Source organism: Lycorma delicatula, chromosome 6 (assembly GCF_047948215.1).
Source record: "Lycorma delicatula isolate Av1 chromosome 6, ASM4794821v1, whole genome shotgun sequence".
NCBI classification, from domain to species: domain Eukaryota; kingdom Metazoa; phylum Arthropoda; class Insecta; order Hemiptera; family Fulgoridae; genus Lycorma; species Lycorma delicatula.
The window spans coordinates 164,824,161-164,849,600 of record NC_134460.1 but is presented as its reverse complement, the minus strand read 5'-3'; the positions used below and the strand labels follow the sequence as shown (position 1 = coordinate 164,849,600).

Sequence of the window (25,440 nt, the reverse complement as noted above, 5' to 3'; positions counted from 1 at the left end):
GGACCTCCGCACGAAATGCCTATCTGCTCAGCCGCGGAGAATGGCGATGTATAAATTTAGATTATAAAGTTTTGGTGTTTGAAATAGAAAAAATAAACGTTTTCCAAAGTTTTGTATTTTATAATACAAACAAGTAATGATATAAATTAAAAAATATTTAAAATAATATGGAGGCAATTTCAGGACATTTTTAGGGGTTTGAATGTCAAACTACTTTTACGCTTTCGACTGGAATATCTAAACGGTTAAGAGTTGTCGGTAATTTTTTTGATTCTAGAAATTTATATTAATATATATTATTTCCTCGGTATTTATTGATGACGATCGATTTACAATCGAAATGACGGTTTAGTTTTAGATTTTAAGTGATTATTTTAAAGAACTTTTGAGGATTTCTATTAAAAAAACAAATACATATAAATTTAATTTTTTTAAACTTTTAATCTACGTACATTTTGGTTTAAATAGTCGGAATTTAATTTTTTGATACCGTTTTGCTTATCTCGCAAACACGTTTAAAACATCGCATGACCTTACGTCCCGTTTAAAATTTTTGAGCCGCTCCTTTTTCCCGCCCCCCTGAAGGTCGAATACTTTAAATTGAGGCGCGCCGGTTAGCGTCTCTTATCGGAGAAGGTTTTCAAAAAGAAGTCGGGGGATACCTCAAATAAAAGAAAAATTAAAACGGAACATACAACTACAGTTTCAACTATTTGAAATAAATACATTTTTGGCCGCCATTTTGGATTGGGAGATCAGAATATAGTTTTAATTGTATCATTTTGCACGTCTCATCGAGTTCTTTAAAACGATAGGTCAAATTACTATCGGTTTCGTTTGAATTTTTCGATTTGCTCTCCGCCCTGTGCCTTCCAAAAATCAAAAATTGTAAAGTATATGTTTAATGACATAGCCCCTTGATTCAAGGAAGAATGCCGCAAACCGCATCCCGTTTTCACGATTATAAAAAAAATTGGAGGGAGGTGCAAGTCGCTTTTCAGCTACTCGGTTTATACTTTTACTTTACTCATTAAAAATGTGAACCGACTGAAAATGAGATTTAAAAAAATAAATAAATATCGGGTTGTTTGGTAATTAGTATTCTTGTAATTAAATCCGGTTGGGATCTGTGAATTTATAATTTAAGCGCATAATACTGGAGTATTATTCCATTCTTTGGATGTACAAGGGTTTTCCAAAAAGAATTTGTTCTCGTGTGGGTTTTTTAGTAACAGAAAAAATACAATTTCTTGAAGCATACGTTTAAGATTACCGGTACAGAAACGTAGATTTTGTTCTACATTTTGCTGATATATTGATTTTAATTATATATATATAGAGAGATTGTAGACTCGCGATTATCCGACCTCCGTCTTATCCGGCTTTATTTAACTACGTACAGTACTTAAAAAACACGTATGTAAAAGAATTAAATTTCATAGTTTTGAATGAAAACAACTTGTTGCAACGACTGTAAGTGAATGAGGGTAATAGAAAAAATCTGATGTGGACACCGTATCACAACTTCCTTGCACGCGTATTAAATTACATATACACTTGTTTTTAGATGAAAAGTACATAAAATTTTATTTCATTAAAAATTTTTTTCTTTTCTTTTTTGTTACTGAACTATTTATTATTCATCGTAATTTTTTTTTATATAATGAGAGGTTAATAATTATTAATAAATCAATATATTTAAATTAAAAAAAAAGTTAAAAAAGGAGATGAAGTCTGATTCGAACCGATGTACCTTCCCCTTAGATCCAAATATTTCATTAATTAAAATTTTATTTGGTTATAACTCTGGAATCCATGAAAATAAGTACCGCTTTTGATATATCATTGAAAAGCTCTCGATGAGATCTTATTACTGCAGTTAACAAAAAGTCCAGTCCAATTTTTTTTGGGATTGTGATTTCTTTTTGACACTTACGGTTCAGTCGATTGCAATCAAACGGGGAGGTGCACAACTAGATGTTACAATAGTCCTAAATCAATCGCCGAAACTAGTCAACGTGGATTCAGGGATGGTCAAAATGGATATTTCGTTGAAATCTGAAAACCAAAATTTTTCGCGATCGCAATACTTCCTTTACTTCATACAAGGAAGTAAAAAAAAGAAAAAGAAATGCGGCTTCTCTTACTATTTTCCCTTGTACAGTACTGTTCGTACAAATCTTTTTTTACGGGTGTTTTTGTGTTCGTGATAGTTTTTATTTACATTTTTTATGCAGTAAATTTTCTATGCGAGCGTACATATGAAATTAATTTCACCGTGAATTTGTACCGGCCGTTGAAAAACATTTGGCTGATAATAATTTTCTGAGGAAAGCGGTTCTTATCTTAGACGATTCACCGTCCTACCCGGTCACCGACGAATCAATAAGCGGCTATATAAAAGCTTTATTCCTGCCCGCAAATGTTACGTCAGTCTGTCAGCCCGTCGACCAAGAAGGGATAATATAAGCTCTTAGGAAAAGGTTTCGACGCAAAAATCAAAACGGCAATTGAAGATAACCAAGATATTTAACCTGCGTTAAAGGCGATCGATATGTTAGGCGTTGTACGATGAATGTCTGAGGGATGGAAGAGATACCGGCCGTATCGTTTGCGAGGTCGTGGAAAATATTACTAGATCATAAGGCCGCTGACAAGCGGGAAGATATAGAAAACCAGTGCGACAAAGAAATTACAAAAGAGAACGACGGACTTGTTTCATCGCTGGAAAAACTTCCTGGCTTGAGTCGGCTGATTTGAAGGACGTCACGGAACGGATAGTGCAGGATGAAATTGAAGAAATAACCGATAACGATATATTAGCGACGGTAATTAATGAAGAGCCAAGTAAAGATGCCACCGTTGAATAAAGACCCGCTCTGATAACGCACTGTGAAGATCTTAATGCGATCATAACCACGCTCGAATACGTAAGTCAACAGGAAGAAGCGACACCGGCGAATAACATGCGCTTACGTAAATGTCGGGACTTATCAGCGAGGAAGAAAATGCAGCGAAAGACGTAAACTTCAATCAAAGACTTTTTTAAGAGTTAATTCAAGTAAGTCGATATGCACTGTATATTTTTATTAAAATGAATACGGTACATTAAACATTCAGATTGTAGATGTATGTTGTTCATTAACGTAAATTAAATTTAAAAAACGTTTCCTTTGTTGTCTTAGCTTCACGACACTTAAGAATTTAAAAAATGTACTGTACCGCAGTAATTGGTTTTTAAAAAATACTGTATGTAAAAAAAGGCTATATTTTGCAGTACATTGTGTAGAGGTCGTCAAACTTGTAGTAAATGATTAAACTTTGACTCCGCTGTATCCGACTTTCTTACTATCCGGCCCGGCCCGGCCGGGCCGGCCGTCCTATTAGGCCGGATAGTCGCGAGTCTATTGTATGTATAAATTGTATTGTATGTATAAATTTGAAAAAGAGGTAATTGTGAGCCTGAACGTCCTCAAACTTAATCTTTTTCGAATCGAAGTATGTTGCAAAATATGTTATATAATTAATACAAATACAAGTTTCAAAAGTCGGAAGAATGAAATTACCGCATTATTCTTCCTCAGAATCTGTAATGACAATAGCGTTGTTATCAACTCCATCATATAGTCAGGATACAGTGAAGCAAGACTGGACCGTAAATGATGTACTCGGGTCTTGTAATCTTATATTTTCTTTTGAAAAAGAACTCTGTGTGATGTCCGTGTAACTGGTGCTTACAATTTCCTGTCGAGGAACGTTTGAACGTACTTCTCGCCACGCACGCTCGTTAGTCTGTGTTTGAGCTCCCGTGTCCGGATGTATGAAATTGTATTTGTGGTTCATCGCTAAATTTCGGTAGCCCTCGTGTCGCAAACAATTATTGTACCGGGAAAATATACTTTTGTATGATAGTCAATAAGGTGACGCGTGTGGTGTAGCTAACTACAAGGTATTGTATCGCTAAAAGTAAAAATAGTTTAAATTGATTTGGGAAAAAAGATCTGAAACAGTAATTTGGATTTACAGGGTGTACAAAAAAAGATTATCGGTAATTATCGGTTATACGGGATCGCTATTTAAATCCGATTGTTTGCGTATATAAAAATAAAATTACCTATACTTAAAAGTTATTGTATATAATTCTTATTTTTAACGTTAATCAGAGGAGGTTACGAGCGAAGCGAGCCTAGCTTATGTTTTTTTAGATTATGTTGATTCCGTGTAATGACGTACTATATCGATATGAACATAATAATATATATTTATACAATAATACATCGATATAACCTTTTTTTTTTGTTAAAGAGGTGGGGAATCCCATTTACGGACGACTAAGTAATGTCGAGCTCGCTAATAGGTGCCGCAAGATTTTATTAATATGCGTATGTAAACCTGCACACTACCGACTAAACCGCCTTCCCTGGCTACCACTCTTCCTGGAACCGCTAACGAAGCATTAGTTCTGGAAGGGGAGTTACTCGCCCGCTCACACGTCATAGTGCAATCGTATCGTAATAGGAAAATCAACAGAAACAACAGTTACAGCAAATCGACAGCAATCAAGATACATCACCGTACATCAAGATACAGAAAACAGATTATGAATCTACATACAAAAAATCAGTCACACGATATATACAAATGCAAGAGAAGAAAAACTCAACAAAAAAGTCTCACAACAATATAAACGTAGAAAAATCATAAAGAAAACAGCAAGAACGTAAAAAAAAGCGCCTGAAAAGAGACATTCATTAATATTACACGATCAGTGCAACTAAAAATGCATACATCGGACAGAAGAAAAAAAAAATCTGCAGGCGAACAGCAAAACCTCACAGAATGCAGAAGATACAAAATACTGCATACTACAATAAGGCCCCAAGTTAAAGGGAATTAGCCCAAAGAGATAATGTACATCAAAAGCAAAATACTAAATACACGAAAAAAAAAAATTACATCATAATATCAGTACAGCAAACTTACCGTAAACTAACCAGGGATATATACATACCCCTTACTACCTTCTTTTTTTTTCTTTTCATGTTTAGCCTCCGGTAATTACCTTTTAGATAATACTTTAGAGGATGATATGTATGAGTGTAAATGAAGTGTAGTCTTGTATAGTCTCAGTTCGACCGTTCCTGAGATATGTGGTTAATTGAAATTCAACCGCCAAAGAACACCGGTATCCACGATCTGATATTCAAATCCGTGTAAAAATAATTGATTTTACTAGGGCTTGAACGCTGGAACTCTCGATTTCCAAATCGGCTGATTTGGGAAGACGCGTTCACCACTAGACCGACCCAGTGGATTTTATACTTAATACCTGCGGACGCCATCAGTTACGGGAGCGGAGTGTCCGCGGGCTGTTCGCGTCAAGGCGACCCCCACATGTACGGGGGACCCCTAGTCGCTCACTCGCGAACCTGTCCGCCCCCGCACTCTCCGACGCCGCCTATTGTTTCATGACTCCTCCCGTGCTTGGAGGTCTCTCATCGTGATTTTCACATACGCAGTGATCGCTTTCCGGTTTTCTTTCTTTTCTATCATTATGTCCATCAGCGCCTCAGGTTGGAACATCACTTCCCTGCCAAGTACGTCAAGTTGCTCTGTCCTAGGTACTTCGTATCTCGGACAGTGGAAGAACACGTGGTATGGCGTTTCCTCCTCCTCGCATACCGGGCAGTTCTGTTCATCGTCGAGGCCGTACTTATGCTCTGTATCCCCCATGGCCCCCCATAAACCGGGTAAGGCGGTAATCCAGAGAGACATGAGCTCTCCCTCGCCCCAGCGCCTTACATCTCTCACCAGGCATATCGATATAACTTACCCTAACATAACCTACGCTCGCTTCGCTTGCTAACTTCGTCTAAATTAAAATAAAGACTGCTTTCCGACGACTACTATATGTTCTTCTCTTTTGTACTAGTTGGATTGTCCATCGTATTCCAATACAAGAGATATTTAAGTTAAGAACGTTCAGTCTCGCAATTACAAAAAAAAATTATTCTATATAAAAATGCTATATATAAAATTGTCTTCCGCACGCTCTTTAATTATCCTATATTAAAAAGCGATGGTTTTTTTATCGGCGATTGTCTCTTATCTTTCGTTATCATTTTGTATCTGTTGGAGCTCAGCGTTATTTATTAAATTTAAATTTCAAGGATTTTTTTATAATTATTCTATCAGAAATCAAACCGATGTCAACAGAGAATTATAACTGATTTTATTCGTAATTATTATAATTTACATTACCAGACATCTACGATTTTAGTCGTGGGAAAGAAAACTTCTGCCAAAACATAAGAAATTAAAAATATTATGTATCATATTATTATTTTGATTAATATTAAGCAATAAATAATTGCAGTACGTTTATATATAAAATATAAACCGAGTATTATGTAAAATTTTGAATGATAAATATGAAAAAAGCCATTGTGCAATACAATTCCCACAATTATTGTTATTATTCTACTTTAAATAATAACAGAATTATTTTAAAATAGATGTCGATTAAATAAAAGATGTTATTCCTGTAAAAAGAAAAACTTTATAAGAATTTTAATTTCATTACTTGTTTTTCATCATCTATTTAAACTATTTTGTTTTCGTTTCACGGCCGCTCGGTTAAAATATACTGCACGACAAGAAAGATAACAAGGTTTGTTTTATAATAAAATTATTATAGAAATAGATCCTTTTAAACGTATATTACTATAATATTTGTCACGAAAGGAAAAGCTTTATTTAGAAGTTTATATCTTAAAAAAATTCTCGATCGAAAAAAATTGAATTTTACACCGTAATAAACATTGTTCTTCTTATCTTCATTATACTCGTAAGTTTAAATTTGATGAAAAATATAGGAATTACGGAAAATTATATTAAAAAAAATTACTAGCAGTATTTTCCCGGTTTTATTTTACTCGGCTTTCCGTAACTTGTTAGAATTATTGAAACCTCTTTTGTAAAATTTTATTCGTACTTTCCCGTCTAGCGCTACAGCAAAGCTATAGCTGTAGAAGGCGAGTATTGTAATCGGTCCGATTTGGGCATATGCGGTTTTCACCGGATCTTGACGTTTTGATACCTAAAGAACCTAAAAACCGGATGCAAATTTTCCGGATGTTAATGTTTGTATTTACGCGCGCGCGCGTGTGTGTGTTGTGTTTCCCACCTTATATCTTCAGAACTACTATGACCAATTTTGACCAAACTCGGTCAGATTACTTCTATATATGGGGCATTGATGCCATTAAATTTCCAACTTAAAAGGTCAACGGGGGTGAGGCTGTAGAGAAAGGTTTTCCTCAGTATCTCGAGATTTCACCTAATTAAGGCCTTATTTTTCTTAGCTATATTTGTTAACAATTAAAATATAATAATATTTCGAAAATAGATTTTTTGAAAAACCGGACCCCCACCCTAAAAAAAGCTGTAAACTACTGACTAAGTTGATAGTTGATATACTGCGTAAGTGGTACCCCCTGTTACCACAAGGAGCTAGTGTAGCGCTGACGAACAACTGTACAAAAAATATATTTAAATAAAATTATAAATATTTTAAATTAAGGTGTGTGTGGTGTAAGCCGTGCATCAAAAAAAATCCTCGTGACAGGAAAATCCTAAACTGTGTTATCAGCTTTTTTTATTAATTAAATGGCAGATAAAACACTATTTTTAAGTATATGTTAATGTTAATTTAACAGTTTTGGAAAGATAAAATTGCTCCTCCGGTTAAAAAAGAATACGTCTTTTGTATAATTCTGTAAAATTTCTCCAAATTTTCGTCATATTTATTCCAGTTACACAGAAAACAACAACCTTTATCTGTACCTATAGAACAACAAGTCCTGACTAACTCGTAATTAACGCCCAACAAAATTTATCGAAAATAAATTTATGAAAATTTCTATACGTATTCTTCTTAGGGTGTAAGTGCGCTCTAGGAAAGGATTTTTTGAAATTCCGAGGTCAACGCTAAACAGAATACGGACTCAGCACGGTAGATGCGCCTATTTCCTGTATAAATGGGGTAAAAAACCGACGCCCCTTTCTGAGTGTGGTGAAAATCAAACTGTTAAACGCATCACAGAAGTTTGTCCTAGGACAGCTTCTGAAGGGAATCCTGAAGATTTCCTGATGGCGACTCCAGAATCAGTAGCGTATATTTGTTTGTTAAATCTTTGTTTGTAATTTTGACCGTAATTGGTGTTATGTTTTGGTGCCATACGCCAAATAAATTAGGGTTTAAGTGCATACTAGGAAAGGATTTTTTTGAAATTCCGAGTTTAAAGGGTTAAAACGGAGTATCATTTAATTTTACTATTTTTTTAATTTCTCGGTAAAAAACTTCATTTGTTACCTTGATTTTTGATTTTTGTAACTTGATTTTTGGTGTGTGTAATTTTCATGTAAATATCCAAAAACCGATTTCTAGATTTTGCAAAATTCGACCTTGAAAGGGGTGAAAGATAAAAAACTTTTGAAGAATGAACGCCATTTCTCTGACTATTCTAAACTATATAGCACTGAATATAGGTTTGCAAATACTCTTCTAAAATAATAAAAAATAAATATCTAAATATATCTAAAAACTGTCTTAAAATATATCTTTCTTTCTTTTTTTTTTTAACCTCAGGACCATCATTAGGTATTACTTAAAAGAGGATGAGATGAATGACAATTTCTGTAGGGTGTGAAAATGCCATGCCTTATTGGGATCGAAAATCTAAAAACCATTTTCGATTTTATTTTTTCAATTTCGATTTTTTAAGAAGTGCGACGATGTACAGCGCGTTGGCTCGACCGACATAGTCATTAACACTGTTACTGTATGTCCAATGCGACTGCATCTGTCTCTGGTTAGTTCACTAAAAAAACATAAAATAAATAGAAGAAATATTAAAAGAAAAAAGAAAAAAAAGAAGAGAAACTTAGTATGGTCACCTCCTAGTGTTGTTTGTCATGTGATGCTAAGAACAGGGCAAAAAATATTTTTACCTGTACAAAGGATGAGTGACAAGCTATAGCTACTATTTTTAAGATGAAGGCCAACTATTTTTAAACCTGTATTTTTCAGATCACTCTAAGTTCTTTTCTTTTTATGTTTAGCCTCCGGAACCGCCGTAAATTATTACTTCAGAAAATGATATGTTTGAATGTAAATGAAGTGTAGTCATATACAGTCTCAGGTCGTCGACCGTTCCTCAGATTCTTGGTTAATTGAAATCTAACCACCAAAGAACACCGGTATCCACAATCTAAATTTTGGATCCTGTACTAACCAAACTAGTGCTCTGAAGAAATTACATTATACTGATAGTTTTTATAAACTGAACAGACTTTAATTCTTATTTATCAGTATTATTGTAAACAGCATGAGTTTAATGAACTCAGGGGGATCTAGGGGGCAGAGCTTTCTAGCTAGATGGGAAGGGCTCGCTTTGCTTCCCCTGACCAGCTAGTATATATATATATAAATAAATAAATAAAATAGTGTCCTTACTGACTGATTCATCACCATACAGCTCAAAACAGTTTGATCAAGGTAGATGAATTCTGGAGGATATGTAATTTTTATAATGCAGTTATCAACTAAGAAAGATTTTGGAAAATTCTGTCATCAGGGGGTAAAATCTTTTCATGAAAATTCTATATCTCAGGATATATAGTGTTAAAATCATGAAAATTGATATTTACATTCATCTTTAAAAATAAATTAACACGTGTTTCATGATTTTCAAAAAATTCTGTTTGGGGGAGTTGCAAAAGGGAAGGCATAAATTTTTTAATGAAAATTCTATAGCTCAGAAACAATTCGATAAACAATATAGCTCAGAAACAATTTAATTAGATGTTAGCTTTGAAAATTGATATTTTTAAAGGTGAACCTTAGAAAATAGAATTATATCTATTTCATGATTTTTTTTAAATCCAATTTGGGTGAGAAAAATTTCTTCGTGAAACTGTACAAAGCTGAAGGTACTATAATCATGAAAATTTTTATATAAACTTTTCTTCGAAAACAAAAAAATACAAGTTTCACCATTTTTCAAAAATTTATTTTTGGGATCAAGGGGTCTAATAAAACTTTTTTATGAATATTGTTAATCTTAATTCTCTCATGGGCAGTTTTAAGTGACCTGTTCTAGAATCTGCTCACCTAACTATTTGTCAATCTTGTACCTGAAGAAAAAACTGCTAATGCAATTTATAAAGAAATGATCAAATAGACTTTTTGTATTGTTTTGTACTCGGCTAAGAGAACACATTGACCACAATTGTTAAGCATCACTGTCAACCAATCTTGTTGATAAAGCCAACCGGTAAAAACAATTTGATAAGAGCAAAATCCTTGCTAAAATAAATAGACCAATTTGCCAATATGCCTATTATAACATTCCGATTCAACATTCTCTACAATTTAATACTCTCAAAAATATTCGGTTATACTCTGTTATTTTAAGCGAGAATTTTTATCTTGTTAAATTCTTTCTGTTGGTTGGCTTTATCTTGAAAATAACTACTGCAGACTTTGTTGACATCAGTGTTTAACATAATAGATAAATTAGTATATTGTAATAGATAAATATTGTATATTAATTAGATAAATTGTTCAACAGTGTTTTGCCTGAAAACATAAAATATAAAGAATAACTACCGAATAATTCACAACTCAGGATATGTTAATTAAAACTATTTGAGCATATATTTATATATATGTTTGACAGGATGCTGAAAAACAAAGGGTTTTTTTAATTAGTTTTACAAAAATGTTATCGACAGAGTTATGTAGTTTCTAGAAAAGGAAATCTTTTAATTAGGTCCTGTCACGTAACTTGAAATAGTCTGTTGAGTTGCACGAAAACAGATTTGTTATTTGATTTGATAAATAATTGATAGGTTAGTTGTTATTTTTTTTAAATAAAGGACTATTCCTTTTATCAAACATAATGTAATGTAAATACAATTATAAATTAACATATTTAGTTTTAAATATCAGTTAACATGATTCATACTTGTGGACACTAAAATATGATCTGATAGTCCATTTTTATATCGTAAAACTCATTTTGACATTGAGAATGCTTCAAGAGAAAATATTGCACTTTATAAGGAAATGTATGTAACCATCCTCCTCTATGAATCATGAGACCTTGCCGTTGGTGAGGGGGCTTGAGTGCTCAGGGATACAGAGTAGCTGGACCGAAGGTGCAACCATATCGGAGAGGTATCTGTTGAGAGCCAGACTAAGGAATGATTCCTGAAAGAGGGCAGCAGCTCTTTCAGTAGTTGTTAGGGGCGTGAGTCACAATGACTTGGCGTGAGTCACAACGGCCATATCAACATCACTCAGTCCTCTGAGTACTGCGCAGCTGAAAGCAATGGAAAACTACAGCTGTTTTATTTTTCGAAGAAAATGTGGTTCTCTGCATTTTCACAGAGCAATAATGGAGGCGCCTTCCTTGGTAAAATATTCCGGAGGTAAAATAGTCCCCCACCCGGAGATCCGAACAGGGGACTACTAAGGAAGGGGTCACCAGAAAAGTAAAAAATAACATTCTACGAGTCGGAGCGTGGAATGTTAGAAGCTTAAAAAAGGATGGTAGGGTAGAAAATTTAAAAAGGGAAATGGATAGGGTAAATGTGGATATAGTAGGAATTAGTGAGGTTCAGTGGGAAGAGGAAGGCGACATTTGGTCGGGTGATTTTAGAGTAATTAACTCAGCGTCAAATAATGGGCAGGCAGGAGTAGGTTTCGTGATGAACAAGAAGATAGGGAGGAGAGTGGAGTATTTCAAGACGCATAGCGATAGAATCATTGTAATAAGGATAAAATCTAAACCTAAACCGACAACGATTGTTAACGTCTATATGCCTACAAGCGCCTATGATGATGATGAGGTAGAGTGTGTATACGAAGAGATTGATGAAGCAATTAAACACGTAAAAGGAGATGAAAATTTAATAATAGTTGGAGATTGGAATGCAAGCATTGGAAAAGGCAAGGAAGGAAATATAGTAGGTGAATACGGGCTGGGCAAAAGGAATGAAAGAGGGGACCGACTTATAGAGTTTTGCACGAAGTATAATTTAGTAATTGCCAACACCCGATTTAAAAATCATAATAGAAGAATATACACTTGGAAAAAGCCAGGCGATACTGCAAGGTATCAGATAGATTATATCATGGTTAAGCAAAGATTTAGAAATCAATTCGTTGACTGCAAAACTTACCCTGGAGCAGACGTTGATAGCGACCATAATTTGGTGATAATGAAATGTAGATTGGGGTTTAAAAACCTGAAGAAAAGGTGTCAGATGAATCGGTGGAATTTAGAGAAGCTTGAGGAAGAGGAGGTAAAGAAGATTTTTGAGGAGGACATCGCAAGAGGTCTGGGTAAAAAAGATAAGGTAGAAAATGTAGAAGAAGAATGGGAGAATGTTAAAAAGGAAATTCTTAAATCAGCAGAAGCAAACTTAGGCGGAATAAAGAGAACCGGTAGAAAACCTTGGGTTTCAGACGATATATTGCAGCTGATGGATGAACGTAGAAAATATAAGAATGCTAGTGATGAAGAAAGTAAAAGGAACTATCGGCAATTAAGAAATGCTATAAACAGGAAGTGCAAACTGGCGAAAGAAGAGTGGATTAAAGAAAAGTGTTCAGAAGTGGAAAGAGAAATGAACATTGGTAAAATAGACGGAGCATACAGGAAAGTAAAGGAAAATTTTGGGGTACATAAATTAAAATCTAATAATGTGTTAAACAAAGATGGTATACCAATATATAATACGAAAGGTAAAGTCGATAGATGGGTTGAATATATTGAAGAGTTATACGGAGGAAATGAATTAGAAAATGGTGTTATAGAGGAAGAAGAGGAAGTTGAGGAGGATGAAATGGGAGAAACAATACTGAGATCTGAATTTAAGAGAGCATTAAAAGATTTAAATGGCAGAAAGGCTCCTGGAATAGACGGAATACCTGTAGAATTACTGCGCAGTGCAGGTGAGGAAGCGATTGATAGATTATACAAACTGGTGTGTAATATTTATGAAAAAGGGGAATTTCCGTCAGACTTCAAAAAAAGTGTTATAGTCATGATACCAAAGAAAGCAGGGGCAGATAAATGTGAAGAATACAGAACAATTAGTTTAACTAGTCATGCATCAAAAATCTTAACTAGAATTCTATACAGAAGAATTGAGAGGGGAGTGGAGGAAGTGTTAGGAGAAGACCAATTTGGTTTCAGGAGAAGTATAGGGACAAGGGAAGCAATTTTAGGCCTCAGATTAATAGTAGATTAAAGAAAAACAAACCAACATACTTGGCGTTTATAGACCTAGAAAAGGCATTCGATAACGTAGACTGGAATAAAATGTTCAGCATTTAAAAAAAATTAGGGTTCAAATACAGAGATAGAAGAACAATTGCTAACATGTACAGGAACCAAACAACAACAGTAACAATTGAAGAACATAAGAAAGAAGCCGTAATAAGAAAGGGAGTCCGACAAGGGTGTTCCCTGTCTCCGTTACTTTTTAATCTTTACATGGAACTAGCAGTTAATGATGTTAAAGAACAATTTAGATTCGCAGTAACAGTAGAAGGTGAAAAGATAAAGATGGTACGATTTGCTGATGATATACTAATTCTAGCCGAGAGTAAAAAGGATTTAGAAGAAACAGTGAACAGCATAGATGAAGTCCTACGCAAGAACTATCGCATGAACATAAACAAGAACAAAACAAAAGTAATGAAATGTAGTAGAAATAACAAAGATGGACCACTGAATGTGAAAATAGGAGGAGAAAAGATTATGGAGGCAGAAGAATTTTGTTATTTGGGAGGTAGAATTACTAAAGATGGACGAAGCAGGAGCGTTATAAAATGCCGAATAGCACAAGCTAAACGAGCCTTCAGTAAGAAATATAATTTGTTTACTTCAAAAATTAATTTAAATGTCAGGAAAAGATTTTTGAAAGTGTATGTTTGGAGTGTCGCTTTATATGGAAGTGAAACTTGGACGATCGGAGTATCTGAGAAGAAACGATTAGAAGCTTTTGAAATGCGGTGCTATAGGAGAATGTTAAAAATCAGACGGGTGGATAAAGTGACAAATGAAGAGGTATTGCGGCAAATAGATGAAGAAAGAAGCGTTTGGAAAAACATAGTTAAAAGAAGAGACAGACTTATAGGCCACATACTAAGGCATCCTGGAATATAATATTGGAAGGACAGGTAGAAGGAAAAAATTGTGTAGGCAGGCCACGTTTGGAATATGTAAAACAAATTGTTAGGGATGTAGGATGTAGATGGTATACTGAAATGAAACGACTAGCACTAGATAGGGAATCTTGGAGAGCTGCATCAAACCAGTCAAATGACTGAAGATAAAAAAAAAAATGTAACCATAACAAATATTTAATAATGATGACAAACTTAGTGTTTTATTTAGGTGCTTTGAAGCAAATAGTGTGATATGATTTTGTTCCAAACAAAAAAAAAATTGTATACATACTTACAAAATTTTGTAACCAAGATAGTGGAATTTTTGGACTGTACCAATTTTTTGGTTTAATTTAGATTTGTTTCAGATAATACGCTTTTTATAACATCAAATCAAGTAAATAGAAGATTTGATTTTTTTAATAATAATATATATATTTTATAAGTAAAATAAAAATAATATAAGTTTTAATGTATGTAGGTTACTAAAACGAATTGTATGAAATACAGTAATTAAACAAACAAATAATACAATACAATGTGAATGTTATTAAAAATAATTGCTTTACAAAATAAACAATGTATGATTTATTAAGGCAAATTTGGTCACTATATAATTTTGATAGGTCACTAGAATAAATTATTATTACAATGTTACACTGCCATAAAAAACTGAGTACGTAATATAATTGTTGATAAATTATTTATTTACTTAATTATTCAACAATAGGCTACGTCCTGCAACAGCTGCCAATAGATGATAATAATTTTGTAGCACGTTAAACACCATACCTGACTTGAACTTGAACCTGGATCTTCCAGATGAAAGACAGAGAAGCTAACACACTGCTACAATAATAATAATAACAGATAATTCAAAATAAATCTAATAGAAAAGAAAAGCATAATAAGAACTGATTAAAATTTTAATCTATCCATAATTATCATATAGCCAGGCTTCGCCTTCGACAGAATATTACTTAAGAGAAAGATTAATAATAAGCCCTCAGTTTTAATAACTTTGTGGATTCAGTTCAGCATACTTTTGTTTAATTTAATTACATATTCCTATTTATGAAATACCATTTCTTTTTTCTATTTTTAAAAAGGATATAGGAGCCTTCAATGTTGAAGGCTCCCACATAAATAGGAGCTTTATTTAATCGAAATATTAATTTTCTCTCCGATTAAAATCCAGGTATTATGGTTACCAATCTAAAATAGTAAAAACCATATCATTGAACCAGTTCGTGTCTGATTTCATTACACGCTTTGTGTCTCGGCCCAGATGAAAAAATTTATTGGTTTCCTCCAGTGGCATATTATTTACTGTATAAATAACTGGATAATAACTTTGATTTTTAAATATTTAAATACAGATCTTAATTCATAATTCGATCAATGAAGTGTTTGTTTGGGCTTATTCTTATACTTTAATGTTTGATTGCTTCTTCTGTTTTTTATCAAAGATTTTACCTGTTTCATAGTAGATGACACTTCATTTGTTATTAGTAGGCAAGTGTCATTAAGCTGTGTAAACTGATAACTGATGTATAAAAGCAAAAAATTAGGCATATTATATCTCCCAACCCTGAATGAAACTGCTCAAATAAAAAAAACAAAATGATATATGAATGTAATGGAATTATTTAGTCAATACAACAATATTTTGAGTCCAGAAACCATCTCCCCTATCTTTATCAATTTGAGGATTTATTTCCATCATCATTTTATTTTCTCTACCTCTAGTTGAAGTTGTCAGGGGACAGTCACTACCACTTTTGGGCTCTTCTAATGCAAAAACCATTCTGTCATTTGTGCAACACCTCAACACATGATACAGGCATAATCACATACACAATTTTTTCTAAATTTGTCTTTTATAACTGCTACTTTGGAAGATCCATGGATGTATTAATTTCTTATTTTGTCCAACCTGTTTACTCGCTCAGCGTATCTCAACACACATATGTTTGTGGTATGCAATTTTTGTTTATCATTTTTTCATATCGCCCAACATTCCAGTCAATAGAGTAGAGTTTATCGTACTTATATTCAGCTTTAAATTTGTTTAATTTGTTTGTTTTTTTAATTATTTTTAAAAGAATATGTTGTTTTCTTTGTTTAACAAGGTGGTAATGTGCCCATATAATATTGTGAATAATTTTTTTTGATACGTGCATTTCTCATTTTTCTTAGAAAAAGATTTCTGCTAAAATCCCTGAAATGAGGAAGTTCATAGGAAGACTATCAGGTTGTATGTAATAACCCACCGGGTTGGTCTAGTGGTGAACGCGTCTTCCCAAATCAGTTGATTTGGAAGTCGAGAGTTCCAGCGTTCAAGTCCTAGTAAAGCCAGTTATTTTTACATGGACTTGAATACCAGATCGTGGATACCGGTGTTCTTTGGTGGTTAGGTTTCAATTAACCACACATCTCAGAAATGGTCGCACTGAGAATGTACAAGACTACACTTCATTTACACTCATACATATCATCCTCTTAAGTATTATCTGAACGGTAGTCACCAGAGGCTAAACAGGAAAAAGATAAGGTTGTATGTAATATTTTTTAAATAATATTGTTCATAAAATAAATATACAGATGTACTGATTAATTGGATCGGATGTTCATTAAAAGAAATTAATATCATATAAAAATGTATGATATATCGATAAAATATACTTACAATCTTCAAGTAATATAGATATAAACCTGCCATTGTTTTAGTTTATTAATTGTTTTTAATAAAAATAATTTTGTATTATATTTCAGATCGGAAGTTTAGATGCAAAGTCATTAAACAACACACGATTTTCTGGAAAAGAATTAGTTTTCTTTAATAGAGTACCTAAAGTAGGAAGTCAAACGTTTATGGAATTATTAAGAAACCTTGCAGTAAGAAATGACTTTGCCTTCCATAGAGATCATATACAACGTGTAGAAACAATTAGATTAGCACCACCTGAGCAGGTATGTATTATAAATATATATTTGTATTTGTAAATTAATTATGTATCGGCAAAAATTTCCCTAAAAAATAAACTTTTATTTATTAAGGAACTTTTAAATGTTGCTTAAATAATTTTTTAAATGCCACGTGATTTGTAACAGAGTTGTTCATTGAACAACATTGAAAATCAAATTATGTGTTGACTGGCCTGGAAATTCATCAGACTTAAACCACACTGAGAACTTGTGAAATATTTTGAAGAGGCATTTAGGTAAGATGGACTGTAAGACAAAAGAACGCATGATAACTAATGCTATAAAAGTGTGGTTCCATAATGATGAAGTCAAGAATATGTGCACTAATACTAATGGTGTCAATGCTAAAACATCTTCAAAAGGTAATTTCTACTAAAGGAGGACATACTTCAAATTAATACATGTGTTTATTAGTGTATATAAAGGCATAAAATGAATAAAAGCATAGTTTTTTTTAAAAAGAGTGTTTTGTTTACTTTGTCCCAATTAATTTTAGTGTAAAGAAACAACAGCAACACAATCTAAAATGAATGAAATTCATGAGAAAAATTTCAGAATCGTTTCTGATAAGTATATAAATGTTCACAAGGACATAGCCCCTCATTGATTCTATTCCATTGGATATTGAGAAAAATACAAGAGAATATTAAAAAAAATTAAAAACCTCAAGATTAAGAAAATCCACTAACATAAAAAAAAATTAGAAATATAATGCTTAGCTTTTGCAGATGATTTAGCCTTTCTAGAAGAAGATCTAGAATTAACAAAAGAAAAAAATAATAGAATCATTAAATAAAATTGTTATCAGAACAGGGCTATAAATTTCCTGTGAAAAAACAGAATACATAACTAAATTCAAAACTGCACCAAAATTTCTAAAAACAGAAATAGGAAAAGTAGAAAGAGTCAAAGATCCCAAATACCTTGGTGAAATAAGAGCAAAATGGACTAGAAAAAAAAGTTGACAAAAGAATAATAAAATTAAATAAATCCTTTGAATTAACTAAAAATTTTTTTAACAATAAATCCTTATCCAGAAACACAAATAAGACACTATTACACCCTATTAAAACCAGAGTATGTCTCTGAAGAAAGGATAGAAAAACACTCACAAAGAATGAAAACAATTTTGGAAAACATTAAGAGAAAAAAATGAAAGCTAAATGAAAGTTGGTTTGTGGTCTTTTAGATGGTCTAATAAAATTTTAAAAAAATCTGTCCAAGTGCAGTAGTATTAATATTTATTGTACACTATTGTACAGTTTTCTGGACTTAGTACAATAAGTTAATGAAGTATCGAATGGTTTATGGTTTTTTTTTTATGAAATTGAGATATTACTAATTCTCTTTTTTATTAAAAAATGTATAAATTATTTAAATAAAACTGTATTGATGATGCATATTAATAAATGAAAAATGGACAAAATGTTTTAGTTACTTGTAAGTACAAACATATTATTTTTTAAATTTTCATTCTCTGAACATTTTCTGTGTTTTTTTACAGATTGGATTGGCATCTATGATAGACAGTTATTCAACACCATCTGTTTATGTAAAACATATTTGCTTCATTAATTTTACACAGTAAGTTTTATTTATTAACTTAATATTATTTAATATATAATAAATATTTATTAATTAAAGTAATGATAATGTTGATCGTCATTTCTGTTCAAATGAACATTCAAGAATATTCCAGTTTCGACCTCCTGTTCTGTAGTTATAGAAGTAACCATTACTTCTATAGCTTATTGTCATAGTATGAAACAATGAAAAGAACATCTTTTTTTATTTAGTTAGAATGCAAAAAAGTTATTGTCATCAAACTTATCCTTCCACGTCTTCCTCGACTTACCCAATCGTCTCGAGCTAATTGTTTTACAGCCTCAAAATATTCAAGGAAATTTTGCAGTATATTTTGCTTGTGCTGCTTTCAGGACTCTCTGTATTTCCTGATCATCTTCCACATGTTTTTTGCATTTAGCTCTTTCAGCTAAATTTTCAATGAAATCTTCATTTCATTGAAGATTCCACAGTATATTTCCTGCAATATTGCAACACAACCTCATTTCTTCAAATATTATTCTTTCGGACTGAATAGAGATGACCATCCATACTTTAAATCCATAGAGAAATACAGATGGGAAGCTATTGTCGTGTAAAATTTTAAGATTGTTTATTTCCTTACTTGTTTTAAGGCTCGATTAATGGTCCCCATCAACTTTGGAAACTTGAATTAAATAGATTTTTTGTCAATAATAATTTTTTTTTCGTAATTTTGTAAACATATTATATAGTAAGATAAAAGAAGAAAAATGAATCCTACCCGACTAATCAAGAATGAAAATTACCAAAAAGCAGTTGAAAAAATAACAATCACAGATAAACTCGAAGATCTAGTCAACAGCCTTAAACAAATTGCAAAAGAATTAGCCCCAATAAAATCCTATAAAAAATATCAATGGTGGAACAACAAATGTGACGAAACAGTGGAGAAAAGACATCAAAAGTATGGCTATTTCACCAATCCCAAAAATCAGAAACATCCTTTCAAAATCTTGTAAAAACAAAGAAAAGAAACCACCCAAAACAAAAGGAGAATAAAAAGACAACACCATAAAGACACACTAAAGTCAATAAAAGAAGAATTTAATAAAACATAGTCGAGAGAATACTACAAACCTTTAAAAATCAGCTCTAAAAATATGAACCCCCAACCCTATTAATAAAGAATGAAAAAAGTAAACTGGTCCATAACAATAAAGACAATGCAGAAATCCTAGATAAATATTACTACAAACTCCTAAATTGTGAAGAACCAACAGAACTAAATTTTAACACCAACCCTAATAACAACACCACCAGAAAACATCAACATCAGTTCGAGATTGAACTAGGAGAATACCAGGGAGGTTTCAGATCCTGGAGGAGCTGTTCAGACCAGATTATGAGTCTGAAGCTAATAATGGATTACAACAGGAAAAGAAACAGAGACATGGTGATAACATTTGTAGATTTCAAGAAAGCTTACGACTGCATTCACAGAGGTCCCTACTAGAACTTTTAAGACGCCTTGGACTTCATACCAAATTAATAAAAATGTTAAAATTGACCCTCACAAACACTAAATCGAATATAAAATTTAGAGGTAAGCTCTAAAAAACATTTGAATCAAAACAGAACTGTGCCAAGGTGATGGCCTCTTACCTCTATTATTCAACTATGCTCTAGAAATGGTAATGAGGGAATGGAATAAAAGTGCCCCAAAAAGTAAAAATAGGCCAAAAAATCAAAACAGACAGTTTTGGCACTGCCAGCAAACAAGATCAATGAAGCTAAATCACAGATATTAGAAGTTCAAAACATTGCAAATAAAATTTGCCTCAAAACATCATTCGAAAAGACAGAAATTATGTCCCCAAACACAAACACAATTAAAAGAAGTAAACATAAAATCAAAATAGTAACCCAATTTAAATACCTTGGAGAAATAATAACAAATAACCTAAAGGAAACAGCTTGACCCAAATAAGAAGAAACAAACTAGCTAAAGCTCATCCTCAACCTGTAGGGGGGAAGACACCCTTCGCCTCCCCCAATAAAAGCTAGGAACGGGACCGTTACTAGCTTTTATTGGCTTTACCGGAGGTTAACTCCAAAACCTCAACTTTTGACATATTCCTCGGCAAGGTTGCCACTGATGCAAATGCCACGAGTGACATTCCCATCAGTGTACTACTATTTAATGAATTCAAAACAAATCACATCTTACCGAGTCTTAAGTAATACTGAACGGACTTAACTAAACAAGGGAACTGAACTACCTACCCATACTAGGTAATAGTGAGTTCAACACACAACACAAAACATAAAAACATTACACAGAACAATAACAACACAGTAACATTGAAACAGATCAAAACAAAGTACAAAAACAACAACAAAAACATAATTTATAAAACAAAAACAGAATACAAGAGAAATTCAAGCAGGACTCTAGATCCCCTCAGCAATCCTTTCCTTTGCCAAGTATACTATAAAACTCTCCACTACACTGCCCATTTGACCTGGATTCTCCAGTTTATACGGAGATCCAACACCAGCTTGACAAGATCAAGCCGACAGATTGTCTCTGTGCCCATTAACTCTTACTTTGACCACTCGTAAAGAACGTGAGAGGTGTCATCCAGTTGTACACACTGAGGACATCCCAGAATTTACAGGCCAAATTTCTGCTTTCTGTCCCTAAAAGCACCATCGCCAGAAAAAAGTTAATCTGGTACACCTATAATAAAAATGCCTATCAATAAATACAAAAATAAGACGCTACAACACAGTAATAAAACCAGAAGCCCCTTATGCGCAGAAATACTCTTTCACCTGAATGAATAATCAAAGATAGACAGACTCCAGAAAATTGAAAGAAGAATTGGAAGAACCAGCATCAATAAAAAGTACCAGAAAGACAGGCAGTGGTGGATTGTGCCCAAAAACGTCGTGTACAAATAGTTAGAATAGAAATCACTGATATCATGCGTAAAAGGAGACTAGACTTCTTTGGACATATCATGAGGATGCAAGATTCAAAACTTCTGAAACACATAGTACAGTACAATCTCAACTCAAAGAACACCAATACAGGATGCAGATGAGAAAAATAAGATAGGATCTGAAGGAAATTGACTTTACACCAGAAGACACCACAGATAAAATAAAAGAAAATAAAGAAAAAAAACACTCGCTTCACACTCACAAGAAAAAATCTCATGACACGAATATTTTCAATACTAGAAAGGGCACAAAGAACAGAATGTAAGAAAAAGTAGTGGGAGGATTGCAAGGCCCAAACAGTCCCTTCAAAGAGACTTGGATAATGGACTGAGTAAAGTGATCCTATGTGGTCATAAAAGATGATGATAATAATAATAATAGTTAGATAGCATGCATTCCAGATAATTAGATTAGTTTACTTGCTCTATCATTGCACCATTTCACACACACTAATTAAACACTATTTTCACACAAATAAGGTGTTCATCCTAAAACACTAAAATTTCCATTTTATTTAAGAACAAATTAAAATTTTTCAAGAAGTAGATTACTATCTTCAAAATGGGCTAGAATAATCTGGTCATCTGCAAAATTAGTTTAATCAGTGGGAAGCCATGAATTATGTGTAGATACTTAATTTGTTTCTGCTATTTGTTAATGAAGCAATGATGTATTATAAATTTGTTTTCGTTATCAGACTGAAAGATCATGTTGGTAAAACAACACTGATACAAAAATTACACAGTAATACTGTGCATAGTTAAATCTTTCTCATGGTATCTTTCTCATGTTCACCATGGTTTTCTAGAATGTGCAGGTCTATTTCAAATGCCTTCTCTTGTATTTTACTTTGTTCTCTCCTTGTCTGTTCTATATTTTTTAAATCATTCATTACCTTATATCTCCTTCTTACTATTCTTACTATTCTTATCTATTCCTTTCTTATCAATAACTGCCAAATCATCTTTTATTTAATCACTTCTTAGCATGTGCCATCCAGTTCCATTAACATTTTCTGATCATTATCAGTATACATAATTTTTCCTCCTTTATTACTTGTTTTCTCTATTTAAGTGACATTCTTCAATTTTTTTTTCCTTTTCTACACTTTAAGTAGCGCTATTCTTTTTTATCACTCTTCAGCATTGTTCATAAAATAATATACCACCAAACACTAAATCATCACTCTGTATCATTACCGTAAGTAAGATATACATATTGTTAAAATACTGAATTTTTGCAATAATAAATTTCTAAAGACGTAATCAAGCATGAAGAATCAAAATAACATTAAGGTTTAAATTTTCTGATGTCAGATTTAGATTAACATTGATGCAGATGTAGGAGGCATGGCTTTATCTGATGCCAGTTCAGACCTTGTTTTCAATTTTTATGAACCCTGGAATAGGAAAGAGAGCCCATCAATCGCTACACAGCGGGTCACTACCTTAATGTCCCTGAATAAATAAATAGCTAGGTAGAGAAAAAAGGAGATCAAACCTTTGATAACCTGCCTCTGATAAGGTTATCTTGAGGACCATTCATGTTAATTACTTTAATACAATAACAAAATCAGTACAAGTTTTTCTTGGTTAGGTTTTATCAATTATTTGTTGATATTTCTAAAACTAACAGGTTGACCTTTTAGGAATCATTGCTTAATTTGTCATTTTCACAAATATTCTCTCATTCTAGCAGTTCTTATGCAGTTTCGTAAATGTTTACGAGTTCCTTCATGAATTATTATCCTAGAGGAAGTAATGAAATGAGGATGTAATGTCATAATAAAATCTGAGAAATATAATTATATTAATTAGCACAAAAATATTAATATCTATTGAGTTACAGCTCTTATTCTTGATAATCAATATAAACATTAATAATTGTAATATTTGTATAGTCATTTTTTTTAAAACAAAATCTAAATTTTTTTTTTTAATGACAAAACTTTCTTTTGTCATTACAATACTTAATGATAATAATAATTTTCCCATTTTATATATAAAATGGGAAAATTTTATGTTATTGAAGGCTGAAATATGTTTTTAACTTACTACTTTCCCCAAGTTATTTATTAATAGTTTACAAAATTAACTTATTTGTGTTTAATTTTGATTTTTTTAAATTTAGTTTTAATCTGCCTCAACCAATATACGTAAACTTAGTTCGAGATCCAGTAGAAAGAGTAATATCATGGTATTATTATGTGAGAGCTCCTTGGTATTATGTTGAACGAAAACAGGCATTTCCTGATATTCCATTACCAGATCCAATGTGGTTGAAGAAGGTCAGTAATAATTTTATTTACATATATCATTTAATGAACAATGATGTATAAGTAATTTTATATAGGCAGTTGGAATTTTTGTCTGTAATGTATGTTGTAACATAACATACAACATATGTTGTATGTTTATTACTACTTACTATTAAGTGGAATTGTTTAGTGTGTTATTTTTGTTTAGTTTATGTATATTTTCTCATTATGTATATTTTTTATTATTGTTTATGTATATTTTTTTATTGTTTTTTTTTAATAATTAGACAGTATATTTGTGAAATTCATTAATGCTTCCAATTTGTAAACCAATGAAACATATTTTCTTCGGTAGAGCATTTACTCTCAGGTAACAAATATATGAATGAGATATTAAAAACTATTTAAAAACAAAACTCATTCTTTGAATAAATGGAGATGTATTTTTAAATAACTTTCGTAGTTATTGTGCAGCTCTTTTAATTTTTTTAAACTTGTTTAAAAATAAATCATATTTTGTCATGTTTTTTTATGAAAAATTTCTAGATAACTTTCTGAAACTAACTTTTCTCGCAGTCTACTGTATAAGAAGTAGATTTTGCAGTATTGCTTTTGATGGTTGATATAACAAAATGTAATCAACTTAGTGATTTACTTAGTGAACAATTAATTTCAGAAAATTGTTTTTGATTAACAAAAGTATAATATTTATTAGTTATCGATAATAGTTTATGGATCACTTTTCTCCTTGAAACAGTCAAACAACTGTCAAAAAATCATTCTGTAAATTGTAACAGAAATTTATTTGAAATAATTGTACTACACTTTGAGCCAAGAGGCCAAGAAGCGATGAAATAATTGTACTGAAAAGTTTCATTAATGGGTCTATAAAATGAAACACACCTTAATTTAACCAGGCACATCATTCAGTATCCTAGTATGACAAGAACATTTGTATTTTGGTAGCAAGTTCAATAAATAAATTATAATGACCTTCACTGAATCTTGACTTTTAATTCTGGGAAACAAGAAAATGGGTGAGTACAAAGACAGTGAGCGTACTGTTGGAGAGTAGCAGTACCCTCTGTTGTGTAATGTAATTTTACAAAATTAATTAGTTATAACTTGAAGAGTAACAACCAGCCTGAAAAACAAACAATTTGATAGTGCTGGTTAGTTAGCATATTTTCCTAAAGATTTTCTAAATAAAAGATTAAAGTGAACTGTGTACTAAAGTTGACGACCAGTAATGTAACCTCATGAAGATAGTAAAATGTCTTTGGTTATTATTAAATTATTTTGTTTTAGTGCTATATTTAGGTTAAAATTTTACTAATCTTATAACTGTGAATTAGGAGACAATAACCAATTTAATGAAATGTTATGTTAATATGTAAGT

The 25,440-nt window shown here is 32.2% G+C and overlaps 1 protein-coding gene across 2 annotated transcripts in view; it reads left to right on the top strand.

Annotated features, from left to right (window-relative positions):
• The window catches only part of pip (heparan sulfate 2-O-sulfotransferase pipe), a 398,529-nt gene that overhangs the window by 364,973 nt on the left and 8,116 nt on the right, over positions 1-25,440 (top strand). For both annotated transcript variants that reach the window (XM_075369048.1, XM_075369047.1), the window contains exons 4-6: positions 17,021-17,218; positions 18,738-18,817; positions 23,915-24,071. In XM_075369048.1, coding sequence (XP_075225163.1) covers positions 17,021-17,218; positions 18,738-18,817; positions 23,915-24,071 — 435 coding nt within the window. The remainder of the gene's footprint in view (positions 1-17,020; positions 17,219-18,737; positions 18,818-23,914; positions 24,072-25,440) is intronic.